The following is a 14,528-nucleotide window of genomic DNA, read 5'->3' as shown; positions in this document are numbered from 1 at the left end:
AACCAAGACAACCGCCGGGCGGGTAGGCCACAGACACAGCTGTCCCGGGACATGCTAACAACCATATCTTGCATCCGGCACCTATGTATCGAGGTCGAGAGTCGCTTAGATGTTGCCAATCTCGTTCTGGAGGTCCTCCAGGTCCTTCTGGAGAGCAGCGTACTTCTTGGACATCTCCTCGTACTTGGTCTCCCACTGGTCACGCTCGTTCTCGAGGGCTTGCACCTTGCGCTCAAAGTGTCCAGCCTTGACGTCGGTCTGTCGGAGCCTAAAAGGGGGTAGATTGTTAGCGTACAGCCATCCAACAGGGAGCGAAATTGAAGGTGTCCGAAATGGCGGTGGGGAGGGACAGCTCGCCAAAAGGGCTGACGTACTTCTCGTTGGCCTCACGGAGCGTCTTGTCGGCATCCTCGGCCTCCTCCTCGAGGAGCTGCAGCCTTCGCTGGAGAGTCTCGTTCTGGGTGCCGTGCTGCTGGCCCTCATCGGCGGCCTTCTTGAAGTCCTTGACGGCGTTCTCGAGCTTCTCGACCTCACCCTCGAGCAGGTTGTTCTTGTGCTGCAGCGAGGTGATTTCCTGCTCCTTGGACAGGTTCTCCTGCTCAAGCACCTTGACCTTGGCCTTGAGTTCCTCGACCTGAGAAGTGGCCTCGTCGGCCTCCAGGCGGAGCTGGTTCATTTTCTATCCACCATCGCCATATTAGCATGGGGCGACGATAGTTTACCCCTCCACAGGGGCCTTGGGGAATTATGGCGGGGTAGCAGAGGGAGCTTGGGTGACAAACCTCCTTGATGCGGTCCATTTCGATGAGCTGGGGCGGTTTCGATTCGGGTGAAGAAAAGGGAGGAGGAAGCCTGGTGATGGAGTCAAAAAGCACGTTGTTCGGGTGTAAGATGAAGTGGTCAAGATTCAGGAAAGGGGAGAAGTGATGCCCCTCTATAACTGCCTTCCCGGCGGTGGATGCCGCGATACGTACCTAGCGAGCCCAGCCTCATTGGTTTGTGGCGGTCACTGGCCTGTGGCGCTCACATGCCTGCGCCTTCCAATTTTAGGTTGCAGCATACGGTTGCCCGGCCAGCCACCACCGGCCAACAAAACATCCTGGCAGTAGACCCAGCTGCCTGGGGGAAAGGGGTCTATTTCCTGCCCAACTAATCACCTCTTGAATTGCAACGGATGACGAAGACACCATCAGCCTAGCTACCTACTCCAAAAGAAACATTTTCGAATATTTGGTTCGTTCATTGTAGCCATCATGTTGGCGGCGCATCGCGACCAAGAGAACCTGGTTCACAGCCAGCAAATTCCCACCAAGCAGCAGCACAAGACCCCGGGCGCCCGATACCCCAAGACGCCATCTCGGTTTGCTCAGCACGATGAGAACGCGCCCGCCGCTTTTACCGGCAAGACTGGGCTTGGAGGAGCAAAGGCCTTTCTTGGAAATGATAAGACTCTGACCAAGGGCCATGGAGCTCAACAGGCCATGGCGACTCCCATGGGTATGGGCATCTTCCCAAAGAAAACAAAGACCAATTGGCTAATTGAAAACACTTCATCAGGAACTCGAAGCAGAGCCCCCCTTGGCAACAAAACCACCAATGCCAAAGCTAAGAATGGGCAGGCGGGCGGCGTCAAGGACATTGTCAAGGAGATCGAGAAGACGCAGCTCAAGCCAACAGCTCAGAAGCCCAAACTCCGGCCAGTCGACCTCGCACCACTCGAGTTCAGAGTTAAGGAAGAACAAAAGGCGATCGAGCAAGAGGAAGAGGAGCCTGAATACGCTCCACCAAAGCCCAAGGACTTGCCTTATGAATCTGATGTCTTTCCCAAGGACCTCCTGACTCTTGAGGGTCTCAAGAAGGAGAACCTTCTCAAGGGGTATTATCAGCATTTCTACAACCCTGTAGATGATCAGGGTATTTCTCGTCAGGACAGGGAATTCGAAGCGGCCTTGAAAAAGGTGGCAACCAAGGCCGAGGAAAGAAACAAGCAGGAGATTAATGCTCTCACTTGGAACATCGACGACCTTTCGGAGACTGAGGACCATGCCAAGCCAGCGGTAACCAAGAACGCAGCCGCCGGGGTTTCGGGCCAGAAAAGAACGGGCATTCGATCCAAGCAGCCTTCCAGCCTTGCCTCGAGACGCGCTGCTTCGGCATTGTCGATCCACTCAGACACTAGCAGCAACACCAAGGTCCCGACTGTCGCACGAACGACGAAGGCTAGGAAGCCTCTCAGCTCCCTGGTTCAGGGCAGAAAGACCACTCGTACCGTCGCTCCTACGAAGGCCTCGCATGCCGATAGCGCCACTGCACAAGCTGCCTCAAGAACCACCATCGGTTACAACCGAGGCCGATCTGCCTCATCCATGATGCAAGCCCAAACTCGTGGAGCTGGCGCGACAGTCAGGCCTCAGCGTTCGGTCAAGCCTTTGGAGACACTCGACTCCATCCAGTCTGATTCGACGATCACACCGGCTCGCCTTCGCCAGGCGGCGTTGAAGAAGCAAGAGAGCCAGCCTCGCCCTCAGTTCATGTCCATCTTCGATGAGGACAGCGAAGGCGACGACCTCGGGCCACTGAGTCAACCTCTGGTGCTTTCCGACGACGAAGACGAGTTTGAATTGAAGCTGAACTTCTGAGATTGGATGCGGAACAGTCTGTACGATTAGGGAATATGCGGCGTTGGGAAGGGATTTCGTCAGTGCTTGACGCTCAGTTCATGGGAAGGCGTTTGGGGTATTCTTTATGAATAGGTCTCTGGGTCGCTTGACTTGGAGACGAAAAGCCAGGACCTTTGTGATTCTGGACAGATACAGTTGGCGAGTGCCAATATGAATGACTTTGATTGATGACAGGTGTCGTTTGGTGTGTTGTCAAAATAGAATTTGCTTTCCAAACAGTCCAGAGCATCATTTCGCCGAGGTGTTGTTGACTGGCTGCCTACTTAGATAGGTACCTGAGTAAACAGACAAGCGATCCCCAGTTCCTTGGTACTCCACTATGATGACATCGGAGCGACTGATCATGGGGAACCGAACAAACAAAAAGCCTCGATAAATGCCAATTTTGGACTTTTCTTTCGTCTGTTTTAAGCTGGCGTTCCCTGTTTGAACCCAATCTTCCCAACCAATATGAGGAGCACTCTCGTTTCCAGTGTGTCAGGTCTGGCCCCCTTTGTGGACTCTGGAATGCTTGGACAAAGAGGTGGCCATGCGTTTGATGCATGATGACTGGCTCCCCATGGTGGATGAAAAATGCCGGGATGGCCCACTAGCATAATAGCTCGGCTACGTTGAATTCCAGGGGTTGTCAATTTTAAGATGGCCGCGGGATCTTGAAAGCGATATTTCCCTCTTTTTCAAGAAATGATGGGCCATTCAAAGTATGGTACCACGTAGAGTTGTGGCAGGCATGGAAGGTAGGTAGGCGCTATTTGACTACCCCATGGGTTCTTTCCACTGTCATGCCAGTGTGAAGCCCAGAAATGAGTAATAAAACAAACGTCACATGCTCTGTTGGACAAAGAAGGAGACTCTAGTTCGTTTGTCCCCGATCGGACTGTGGCTGTTTGCATCATCTCATGCAGTCAAAGAAAGCGGGCAACTGATCTGATGCGCATCAGAAGCTGGACGCCACGTTTGTCGAGGGGAGGCGCGGTAGCGGGACTTGGGACGCGTTAATGAGCACAACCTTGCCCCGTCAACCGTGTATTTTCCTGCTGACCCTCTCCAATCAGCGACAGCACAAGTCGCTCAAGCCACCCCAAGATCACTCACAGTGTGGCTGGTGGGACCTTCATTACCGCTCTGTCCAGAGGCTCCTGCTCCTGCATCCCTGAACCCAAAAGTCAAAGCCCAGAGCCAGCCAGGCCCAGTCAATCGTCAACTTTCTTGGTCGTCAGCCATTTTTTCCTCCTCCCGCAACCAATTCTCCTCGTCTTGCTGCACGACCTGGACATTGATACCGGCCATCGCAATCGACACTGCTACGCGCTTCGCTTCCTCTTCTCGACAAGGCGTCGGACCCTCTGGCCCTGGCGACTTTTTTCTCCTTACCGCCGCAGGACCTTGCTTGCTGTGCTGCGCTGGTGGATGACGCCGCTCCGCCGCCCTCTGCCACATTTCCACCTGCAACGTCGCTCGGTCGCGTGAAGGCTCCTCCTGCGCCCTAATTCTGCCCGCCTCTTCGCTCCTGCGCTCACAACCACCCGCCTGGAATCGCCTCAGAGAACCTACCAGCGTGGAAATAGCCCCTCCACAGTGCCGTGTGTACCAGACGCTTCAACGCTGGGTATATCATGGTCGGAGCACGGGGGGGGAGATAGGAAGAGCGCATCGTCACGATGACTCGCCCGCCAGGCGCGAGCTTCGCGCAGTTCTTCCCGACGGCTCCAAAGGTAAAGGCTCAGGCTCAGAGTCGCGCAGATCGAGAGCGGGATCGCGACCGCCCCAAGACGACGTCGTCGTCGGCGTCCATCAACGGCGGCGCCCCCGACCCGACGCCAGCGTCCGCTGGGTTTGATGCACACGCGAATGCTTCAGCCCAGCCCGCCTCTGGCCCCAACGGCCATCTTGCCGTGTCGGATTCCCTTCCCGCTCACCCTGACGACAACGGATCCCCCCTCGCAGACATCCCCAGCACCGTCGACTCGGCTAGCTCCTACAGCAGCGCCGCCTCGTCCATCTTCAGCACGTCCGCCCGGCACGGTGCCGCGGCGACTGCCACTTCGTCCCGCCTCCCCACCTCGAGCCTCACTCCCATCGCATCCAAAGATTCGCCATCCAACTCGTCGGCTACGGCCCCAACAAAGCCAGACATGTCGGCATCCCTGGCCGCCGATCGGGCCGCGAGACAATCCTCTCATAATTCCCCGGCCGTTGGTCCCAATGGCTCGATATCAGACGGACCCCTCGCCATTGAGCGCCCTCCGGCTCGAGATCCCATGCCCTCCGTCAAGGGCCTCAAGTGCACCTATGATCCGCTCCTCGATCGAGTACACAATAAGAGCGTCAGCAGAAACGCCAAACCGACCTATAAAGAGTTCGGTCGGGTACGTACAATTATATATCTTTCTCCCTTCGGGGGGGCGTCATCTGTGGTGAAGAGACTCATGGCTAATGAAACTGGTTAGGACGATGACGCCCCCCCAACAGATCCCCGGCTGTCCAAGCCTGGAGGTCGTCTGGGTTACATCAACACCGACTACTACCTCCCCAAGGCGCGCCTCCGGCCAGCGCCTGAGAACATCAAGCCTTACCCCTACGACCCCAAGACCTCCATTGGCCCTGGTCCACCGACTCAGATCGTCGTGACGAGGTATAATCCGCTGGTCCCTTTCAGCAAGGTGACGGCCATCTTTGCCACCTTTGGCGAGATCGCCGAGAGTAGCAACAAGATGCACCCAGAGACTGGCAGCTACCTCGGCTTCGCTACCATCCGTTACCGCGATTCGAAGCGCCCCGACCGACCCCGTGTTTCCGCCATCGATGCTGCTCGCCGAGCTGTGCGAACTCGTGGCATCAAAGTCGATGCTGACGTCGTGCGTGTTGACTATGATCCTGAAGGGCGTAGGAGTCGACGAATGCTTGAAGAGCATCTCAGGAGGGAAAAGGAAAGGATGGAGAAGAAGGAGAAAGAGAAGCTTGCTCAAGCAGCCCAGGCACCTCCGATCGGTCCAAAATCCACACCAGCGTCGAGCTTCACAAGACCTCCCCCCACCGCTCCCAAGGGGCCAGCAGCCCAGAGACCTACTGGTGCTCCCAGCACCCCGCAGCCGACGACAACTCCAGTCCAGCCCAAGGGCCATGCTGCGGTCGAGGTCAAGAATCTGGCCCCCCAACTTACAGACGAACCATACATCTACATCGCAGGCGATAGTGTCCCCGTTCTGACAAGCATCGTACCGCACATGAAGAAGCGGCTAAAGAATTACGGATTCGAAGACATTCGCCTCGACAAGTCTGGATACTACATCGTCTTTCGCAACTCTTTTACTGGCAAGTCTGAAGCTGAAAGATGTTTTCGTGCTGTTAATCACACCGAATTCTTCAACTATGACATGACCATGCAGCTCTGCCTCCCTCGGCCTCGTCGGTCAGATGAGTCCCCCGACCGTCGCCGACAGGCCAGCGCGAGCCCTGATCGGAAGCCTCGCGGTGAGACGGGCCAACGCGATGAGAGAGACAGGCGGCGAAGAGAGGAGGAGGCAGACCTCGAAGAAGAGAAAAAGCAGAGGGCTAAGAACTTCGACCCGGTGATTGAGGCTGTGGAGGTTGTCCGTCGTGAGATGACTGAGCATCTCATTAGACACATCCGCACCAAGGTCGCCGCGCCTTTTCTCTCCGAATTCCTGGATCCTGCCAACCACGTCGCTAAGCGACGAAAGCTGAACATTGAACACCCCGACGATATCGAGGAGATACCGAGCATCGAGGACGGCAATAATAGCTCACGCGTGGGAACCCCCAACTCACGGGCCGATCCCATCGAGCGGCGAACCGGCCGCCTGGAACCCAAGGCCTTGCCGAGAATTCGAAAGACAAAGGTCAAGGGCCAGGCCCAGCGGAGCGCCTTTATTGATCCCTTCGCACGTCAACGGCCTCCTGTTGCTCGGAATGCCTTCCGTTCCCTCCATCACCGTCTGCGGAGCTTGGATAGTGACGTTGAGTCCGATGACGACACCGATACTCGGGCGCTCCTCGCTCACGAAACTGAGGAACCCGAATCCCGTCCTCGCAGTCGCATGAGCACCGATGACGAAGCTTCCAAGGATGACTTTGCCTCTTGGGGACCTGGGGAAGATGACTCGATGACGGAGGCCAGCTTCCACATTACAGATCCGTTGATCTCCAGAAAGCGTAAGCTCGATGCCTCGGTAGAAACCGCCTTCAAGCGTCAAAAGAAGTCTGATGAGGAACTTTTCGGAGTCAAGCTCGGACAACTTGGCACAGGCTTCGTCACTCGGGAAGATTCTGTGGACATTATCCCGGAGCCGGAAACCGGCGACGACCTTGAGAGCAGAGTATCTCGGTCCGAAACTCCTGCCTCGGTGATTGGAAAGACGCTCAAGAAGAAGCCCGCCAAGGCGAAGAAGAAGACCAAGAAGGCTGTGTTTGAGGAACGTGAGGCCTTGAAGCGCCAAGCCGAGACGGATTCTCAGCGTGGTGATGAGGAAGAAGTCGTGGAAGCGCCCAAAGCGGAGCCGAAGGTTGAAGAGAAGCCGCCTGCTGCAGAGCCGGTTCCAGAGCCAGTTGTGGAGAAGTATGATGAGAAGCTCCTGTCGACAGAACCCCTGACACCAGCCCTGGTATTACCTGACGGCTTCAAGCCAGATTTGTCCCTCTTCCAAGGACTGGCCCTTGGTGTGAACGACAAGCCCGATGTTGCAAAGCTCTCCAAGAGATTTGCGGTCAAGGACATTGGCGACCCCGAGCTGTGGCTGTGGAAGCGTAATCGCATTAGGGAGCTTAACTCAACCCAGGGCACACTCGAGAAGCCAGTGTCGATCGAGGGCTACTATGTCCCCAACCCGACTGGCTGCGCACGTACCGAGGGCGTCAAGAAGATTCTCAACTCTGAAAAGTCCAAGTACTTGCCTCACCACATCAAGGTGCAGAAGGCCCGACAAGAGCGCGAGGCGCGCTTCAAGAAGTCAGGCAAGGACGCGGCGGCTGCAGCGGCAGAGGCGGCTAAGCTTGCGGCCGAGAAGCTCATCGCCAAGGGCAACTCGCGAGCGAACCGTGCTACTAACCGGCGCTACGTGGCAGACCTGAACGATCAGAAGAAGACTCTGGGTCAAGACTCGGACGTGTTCAAGTTCAACCAGCTTAAGAAGCGCAAGAAGCCCGTCAAGTTTGCCCGCTCGGCCATCCACAACTGGGGACTCTACGCCATGGAGAACATTGCCAAGGACGACATGATCATCGAGTACGTCGGCGAGGAGGTGCGGCAGCAGATTGCCGAGATTCGCGAGAATCGCTATCTTAAGAGTGGCATCGGCAGCAGCTACCTGTTCCGCATCGACGAGAACACCGTCATCGACGCGACCAAGAAGGGCGGTATCGCCCGTTTCATCAACCACAGCTGCATGCCCAACTGCACCGCCAAGATCATCAAGGTCGAGGGAAGCAAGCGCATCGTCATCTACGCGTTGCGCGACATCGCTATGAGTACGTCCTCCAGTTTCCACATCCCCTATAGAATCTCTGCTAACACTATTGCCTACAGACGAAGAGTTGACCTACGACTACAAGTTCGAGCGTGAAATCGGCAGCCTCGACCGTATTCCCTGTCTCTGCGGCACGGCGGCATGCAAGGGCTTCCTCAACTGATTGATTGATTGATTGATACTATAATACATTTCTCTTTTTTCAACAGCCGAAAAAGGGGTCGGGCTCTCTGTTTTACTAGGTACACCAAAGGCGAGAAGGGGGGGCATTCATCAAACGTTCAGGGGGCCTCCAAGGGGCGTTCAACCGGCCATTACCATGACTTTTTTTTCCTTTTCCTCTCCTCTTCTAATCGGCTGGAACAAGGGTCGTCTGGTTGCCATTCTCCTGTATATACCAACCAGCCCAACATGATAGACACGGAGTTTGCGGCAACTCTACCAAAATGAAGTTCAGCGTCGACGCTACCTATCCATCCACACTTGACACATCTCTATAACCTAAGTCCTCGAGTATGTAATGACAGCAATGGCAAAGCAGAGCTGGAGTGTAGGTACTGGTTCCCTAACTCTCTCCATGTTGTGTACAAAACCCTTTTTCTGCCGTATTATCCTGATCCCCCTCCACGTCTTCTCCTATCAAGACAGCTCGGTAGATTCGAAGTCAGATTTGTCCCTCCCTCTAGTTGGCGTCATATTGTAGATGTCGTGTGTGCGTGCTTCTCGTTCTTGTTCGCGCCGTGTTCGTTCTATATTGGTTTCAGTCTTGTTCTTTCTTGACCCTGACTCGTCGGTCGCCGACGTCTGGAGGAGCTCTAGGTCCAAGCATCCAGTCTTGCATGGCAAGCCACTCGCTCCAGTTTGATTCGGCTGCCTGTATCTCCTCCTCAGTGACGTTTTGTAAAGGCCTCAAGAAGGGAACTGTCTGCCCGTCCGCCATGTCGTACTGGGACTTGACTTTGAGCCAGTTGTCACTCTTTGCGGCAAATAGGTAGTTTCTGCGTTCGCTCTCGTGGACGGGCCCGATTCCTTGCAGCCAGTCATCGCCAAAGAAGCCATGAAGAACAGCAGGAGAGTCGAAGCCGGTCACTACAAGACGGCGAATGTAGGGAATCAGGGTAACTGGGGTCCTCGGCAAGCCCAGAGGAATAGGACCGGAGGCTGATGCCGACGGACCTGGTCCGGCGCGAGTAGGTGTCACGGGAGGGGAGTTTCCCTTCTGGAAGGGCAAGAGAATGTTGACACAAGCGGCCACAGTCTGAACGGGGGCGCTGTACTGGGCATGGTCGATGAAGTAGCGGAGGCAGGACTGGAATTGGGGATACCACTCGAAGATGTCAAACTGTGACTCTTGAAAGGGCTGTATCGGCAAGTTAGTTTAGGTAGGACTAGCTCTGAGACTGGACAAGCCAAGGGACGGTCCAAGAGCCAGCAAGCGGGGTTAAGGATAGACCACGTACGCTTTGGAATTGCATGGACATGATGGCTGACGGTGGTGGGCTCAGAATAGGGCTAAGGCATCCAACATGCTCTCCGTCACAGTTCTCAGTGACCTCGAATCAGGAGCACTTGTGGAAAAGGTGGTGTAGAGCAGAAGAGGTGTCTCTCATGGCAAAGCCACTCAAAGTAAGAACAAATGGACAGACACTTGGCAAGTGTTCAAGATTGGAGCCGCACAGTCAGGGAAAGGTGAGGAGCTAAGCTGCGGATAAGTACTCAGCACCGTTGAGACAGGCCCGACCCAGTACGGGGTACGGGATCAGCAGGGAGGTTGCAGGCCTCGCAGTCAGTGACTGCAGCGAGCGCAGCGACTGCGGCGTCAGCGGTGAAAGCGACGGGCAAAGAGAGGGTGACGGTGATGGGGCGCGCAGCTGAGAGCGGTTGCAAGCGCTGTACTAGTGATTGGTCGGGGGCGAGCTGCCGGACCAGAGTCGAGTGGATTGTAGATGGATCCCCGTGTAAGTCAATTCGCAAGGAGGACGTAAAGGCGCGGAATGGCTGGTGTAGTTGGCTGTCCGTATTAAACCCCAGCCAAGCAGCAGGACGAATCTCGACCCCAGGAGACCCCTGCCTGGACCTGGACCTGTCTGCAAGATGGAGTATGTATGTAAGGAGACAGACAGGGTTAGGCTGGCAAAGATATTTCTGGAGCGTGACCAGCCAAGAATGCAGCGATGTGTATGAAGCCTTGGTTGGGCAGTGCTGAGATGAAGATGGAGTAGGTGACGAGAATTGGTGCGTGTTCTATCCAAGATATTGGTGTTGGCGAGAGATAGAGGATGCTTGTGTAAGATGACTGAGAATGGAAAGATAGGGCGACGGGACTGAAGGCGGATCCAAGCCTGGGAAGGCGCAAGAGGGTTGGTGGTTACCAAGGACGTTGTTGCCTCTATCAGCAACGGGATCTAATGCAGGAAGGTGCCTCGAGAGGAGCGGTAAACGGGCAGGTGGCGAGAAAGAGTGTCTGGGGTTTCGGCAGGTATTATACTCGGATGAGGTTGAGCGTTGGCATTGGCCGAGGGAAGGGACCTAGATGTTGTCGGTAGGTAGAAAGGCAGACGGGACAGCCTGGTAAGGTTGAGGTTGTGTTAGGTAGCCCAGCTCTTGCCTTTCTTTTCTCACTCGGTCTCTCCCTCCCGAACCTAGAACCTACTCGGACCTGACGTCCCTAGGCAGGTACGTAACCAACTCTGACCTGCCCCAGCACACTACTATTGGACCTGGACCCTTCTTTCCTTCTTCCTGTCTCCCTTTTCCCTGTATGGGCAGCCGGCCGAATCACGAGTTCTCGAGAGGAAAGTGACAAGTGATAGCCAGAGGCGAGACTAGCTTCCATTTTCCTCCTCCTGACCCTCGTCCATTCTTCTTCAGCACCCCAGGCATGTCTGTCATATCATTCATCCATGGACGGTCCAGGTCCAGGTCCATCATCAACTACCGGCTAAACCCGCCGATTCGATACCCTTCCCCTGGGGCAGACCCACGTTCGCGCCGGCGCCCACCCTCACGCCCATGCCCAGCTACGGTGGTACAGGTAATTACAGCCCACACGCCCTCGTCGTCCGGGTCCGCTTCGAATATCTGCTGTATGCAGGTATATACGGTACCGAGCACGGAGAATGGATAGTGTCCGCTCACCTCACCTCCTCGAGAGGACCCTTGGGGCTGCACAAGCCTGCCATCCATTACATGTCGGCCTGCGGCAGCCTTGCGTCGCCACACACTCGTCGTGGATGCAGCATGGCAAGGGTCCTCACTAAGGTCTCGGCTACCGACCCAGTCTGTCAGTACAGCAACCTCCCACGGCCTCTCACCTGGGCGATCGTCTCCCGCGGACGGGAGAGCTATGTCTACTCTGTATACAAATGAGTCCCTAGAAATCCTGCGTCCGCGCGCGTACGGAAGCATGTCATAACTGCCGAGGTGAGGCTTCAATCCCTGTTAAAACAAGCGGCGTTCCCGTCCGCTTGAATAGTTTGGTGGCTGGCCCATGGTTCTTTATCCCTCGACTCGACGGCTGCGCCAAAAGCCCATCACCTTGCAGCCCGGGAAGGGGACCGCAAGTATAGCACGCGCGGTATATCCTCGTGCAGGCATTCATTCACTGTTGTGCATGCATGCTTGTGGTGCCGTACCGTGGGCTTGGGTCCCCGCCCCGATCTCTATCAGCCTACAACCAACCACGAAATCGACGTCAGAGCCCGCCAAATTTAATTATTACTCAACAAAGGCAAACCCAGGCTGAGCACCGTCCAACAGACCCTGGTCAAGCTCAAGACACGCAACGGGGACGCGGAAAGAGGCTTGTCACTAGCTAGTCATCTTTAACTAGGGCCCAGAGCTGAGGCGTAGCAGGGGGTTGACCTCCAGGGGATCTGGTTGGCCAGTGGCCAGATCTAAATGCCCGTTCGAGATAGACGAGCCTTTTGCCTCCTCAAGGGCCATTGCCAGGTAATTATCAAGTGCTCTCTCTCACAGCCCAGAGACGGCAGAAATGCACTCAGTTACCTCAGCAGCGTCAGCCCGGGGCGCCCTCGGTGTCAGTTGACTCGAGCGGAGTAGGATCAATCGTCAATAATTTCTTGGCCGGCGGTTAACACGACTCGCGCCCACCGCAGGCAGGTCCTCGGCAAACCATTGTCCTCGACGGGACCGAGATGAGCTGCCCCTATCCCCCGTCGCCCATCACGGCTCAGGTTTGCTATCGCAAGTCATGAATGGCACACAGCTACATAAAAGCAGGGATTTCAGCCAGCAGCAAGGATACACATATCGGAACAAGAAAAAGCAATGGAAAAAAGCAAGTCAGCGACGATGTCACACTCGTCCCCGATGGACCCGGTCGATTGGAAATCGACCTGTTCCCTCAGCCAGCACCCACCTACATGTACATACTGTACAGCTTTGGGTGCTGCAGCTGCAATGATATGACTGGCGACTTGAGCGGGACAACGAACCGAGTGAAACGAACTGTTGGTCAACACCGATGGTGGCCAACAAGAACCCTTTGACCTTCAGGCCATCAAGGATGGAATGGCGATGATACACTGCGCGGGTGACAAGCCCCATTCAGCAACAATGGCGATGCATCGTCTGTGGGGCGTGGGCTCAGCTCTCTGCCACTGTGCTCGAGAAAAGATACTCCTTGCCTCGGTTGTATTCATCGACTGCTCATCATTGACGTTAGTCGGGGATCATTTGTTGCCAAAAAGAATATGTTCCAGGCAGTTGACTACTGGCGCTGTCCTAGCAGTTTAGCTGGGCTTCTCAATTCCAGCAGGTCAGACAAGATTTCGCGTCCATTGACGCCAGGAATAGGGGAATTGGACTCACCAGGCTGTCGACGACAGCTCAAGGATCAAAGAAAAATCTGCTTGATGTCAGCCGGCCCCTTGATGGCTTTTTCGCCACTAGCCGGTCCACTCGAATCGTGCAAGTGGGCATCCATGCTTGGCTCTCGGGAGTCTTTTGTCTTCCAGACTCGGGCATATTGACATTCTGGATAGAAACGTATATCGCACCAGCCACACTACTGGACAGTACTCTCAGTCGGCTCTCTTTGGAGCTCCAGCGATCAGATATCTACCAGCTGGGTGTGTGCGACAAAGGCCGCTGAACCGCCGCGGACATGTCAAGGCGAGAGCCCTACGGTACCAGGGGATCTGAGGACTGGGCGCCGCGCAGCCCTGCTGATTGGCGGCAACCCCCTGGAGTTCCCAGGGTGGTCCCAGTGTGATTGAAGGCGCCCAACGAGTGCTGGGAGAGACTTGAGGTGGGATCTACGACTAGCTCCGCAGGTGTGGCGGCACGGTTACCATCCCTTCGGACTCCATCGACGTGCCCGTCGAACAGGGGCCGGCGCCAGATGAACGCGCCAGCACGCTACCCGGGCCGCTGTCCAATGCCCTCGTGCTATCTGGGTAGTTGGATCACGGGTGACGCACTTTTCAGCTGCGTCTAGCACCGCCAGATCTTGGTTGAAAAAGCAACAAGCCTGCCATGTCCCCACGCCCCCGAGACAGACAGATCGGTGTCGACCACAGTGCCGGCCCCGGGAGGGGTTGCAAGGGTTGTATGTGTTATTTCCAAACTAATGAGGACGTACTGGTACTCGTCTGGCACAACACTGTGGCGACCGGGGCATGTATCTCGAGAAGCTGCTCTGCTCCGGGTCTGTCAGTTCCCTGCCAACGGCCAAAGGGCCATATTCGCCCGGTTGGCATATCAATCAATGGATAGAGGCTAAAGGGTTCCAATATGCTCGACCCTTGCAACCAGGACGCAGTCGAAAGCGTCAGGAAGCGGCGCGATGCAGTCTATCCGCCATGTTAGCGCAGCAGGCGCCACCACCATGCGGTTTGGTTGAGCGGCAGCGAGCTGTCTGGGCCGCCAACCGAGGCTCCTTGATGCATGCGCGGCGTGGACATGGTCCAGCAGGCAAGGCAAGTCTGGGTGTTTCGCATAATGATTACGGAACGGAACCCAAGGAGCCTTGGCCACGAGGTTCGACTGCGGGTTTGAGTTTGAGGCTCCAAACCAAACCAAACCCAACCCTGGGCCTGGGCCTGGACCCAGCTGAAAGCTGCAGGGTGACATGGCAGGGGAGCAATGTGTCGACGGATGGACATGAGGAGTTGCAGGTGTCGTTTGGCGAATCATGAGCTTATGCTTTCAGATCCGGTGTGGCAACCAGATGCGACCTGTCAACTTGGCCGAATGAAAGTTTGACAAGCTCCCTTGCAGGGTGGTGGACGAGTTTGACACTCGATCGGGATAATGGTTGCGATGCTGGAACACGATCAACTCGATCGACTATCCAATCTGGTTCAGTTGGGAGCCGTAGCAACACCAAGCTCACCAG

At 55.8% G+C, this 14,528-nt stretch overlaps 4 protein-coding genes across 4 annotated transcripts; 2 read left to right on the top strand and 2 right to left on the bottom strand.

Moving 5' to 3' along the window:
* Window positions 1-105: 105 nt before the first annotated feature.
* Window positions 106-896, bottom strand: NCS57_01114100 (uncharacterized protein; the record flags this gene model as incomplete). Its single annotated transcript, XM_053060862.1, has 3 exons — window positions 783-896; window positions 375-679; window positions 106-268 (listed from the first exon to the last, which is right to left on the bottom strand). The coding sequence occupies exons 1-3, from the start codon at window positions 798-800 to the stop codon at window positions 106-108; spliced, it is 486 nt and encodes a 161-aa protein (XP_052909248.1). The 5' UTR covers window positions 801-896.
* A 357-nt stretch (window positions 897-1,253) lies between these two features.
* NCS57_01114000 (uncharacterized protein) lies at window positions 1,254-2,639 on the top strand (the record flags this gene model as incomplete). The annotated part of the gene is made up of 1 exon (XM_053060861.1): window positions 1,254-2,639. One exon carries the CDS (start codon window positions 1,254-1,256, stop codon window positions 2,637-2,639), a length of 1,386 nt encoding a protein of 461 aa, XP_052909247.1.
* Window positions 2,640-4,342: 1,703 nt separating this feature from the next.
* NCS57_01113900 (Histone-lysine N-methyltransferase, H3 lysine-4 specific) lies at window positions 4,343-8,330 on the top strand (the record flags this gene model as incomplete). Its single annotated transcript, XM_053060860.1, has 3 exons — window positions 4,343-5,050; window positions 5,132-8,168; window positions 8,227-8,330. The coding sequence occupies 3 exons, from the start codon at window positions 4,343-4,345 to the stop codon at window positions 8,328-8,330; spliced, it is 3,849 nt and encodes a 1,282-aa protein (XP_052909246.1).
* Window positions 8,331-8,927: 597 nt separating this feature from the next.
* On the bottom strand, window positions 8,928-9,648 carry NCS57_01113800 (uncharacterized protein; the record flags this gene model as incomplete). Its single annotated transcript, XM_053060859.1, has 2 exons — window positions 8,928-9,527; window positions 9,628-9,648. The coding sequence occupies 2 exons, from the start codon at window positions 9,646-9,648 to the stop codon at window positions 8,928-8,930; spliced, it is 621 nt and encodes a 206-aa protein (XP_052909245.1).
* Window positions 9,649-14,528: the final 4,880 nt, after the last annotated feature.

The sequence above is a fragment of the Fusarium keratoplasticum genome, chromosome 9, assembly GCF_025433545.1.
Source record: "Fusarium keratoplasticum isolate Fu6.1 chromosome 9, whole genome shotgun sequence".
Classification (NCBI taxonomy): Eukaryota; Fungi; Ascomycota; class Sordariomycetes; order Hypocreales; family Nectriaceae; genus Fusarium; species Fusarium keratoplasticum.
This window is presented reverse-complemented; position numbering and strand designations above follow the sequence as displayed.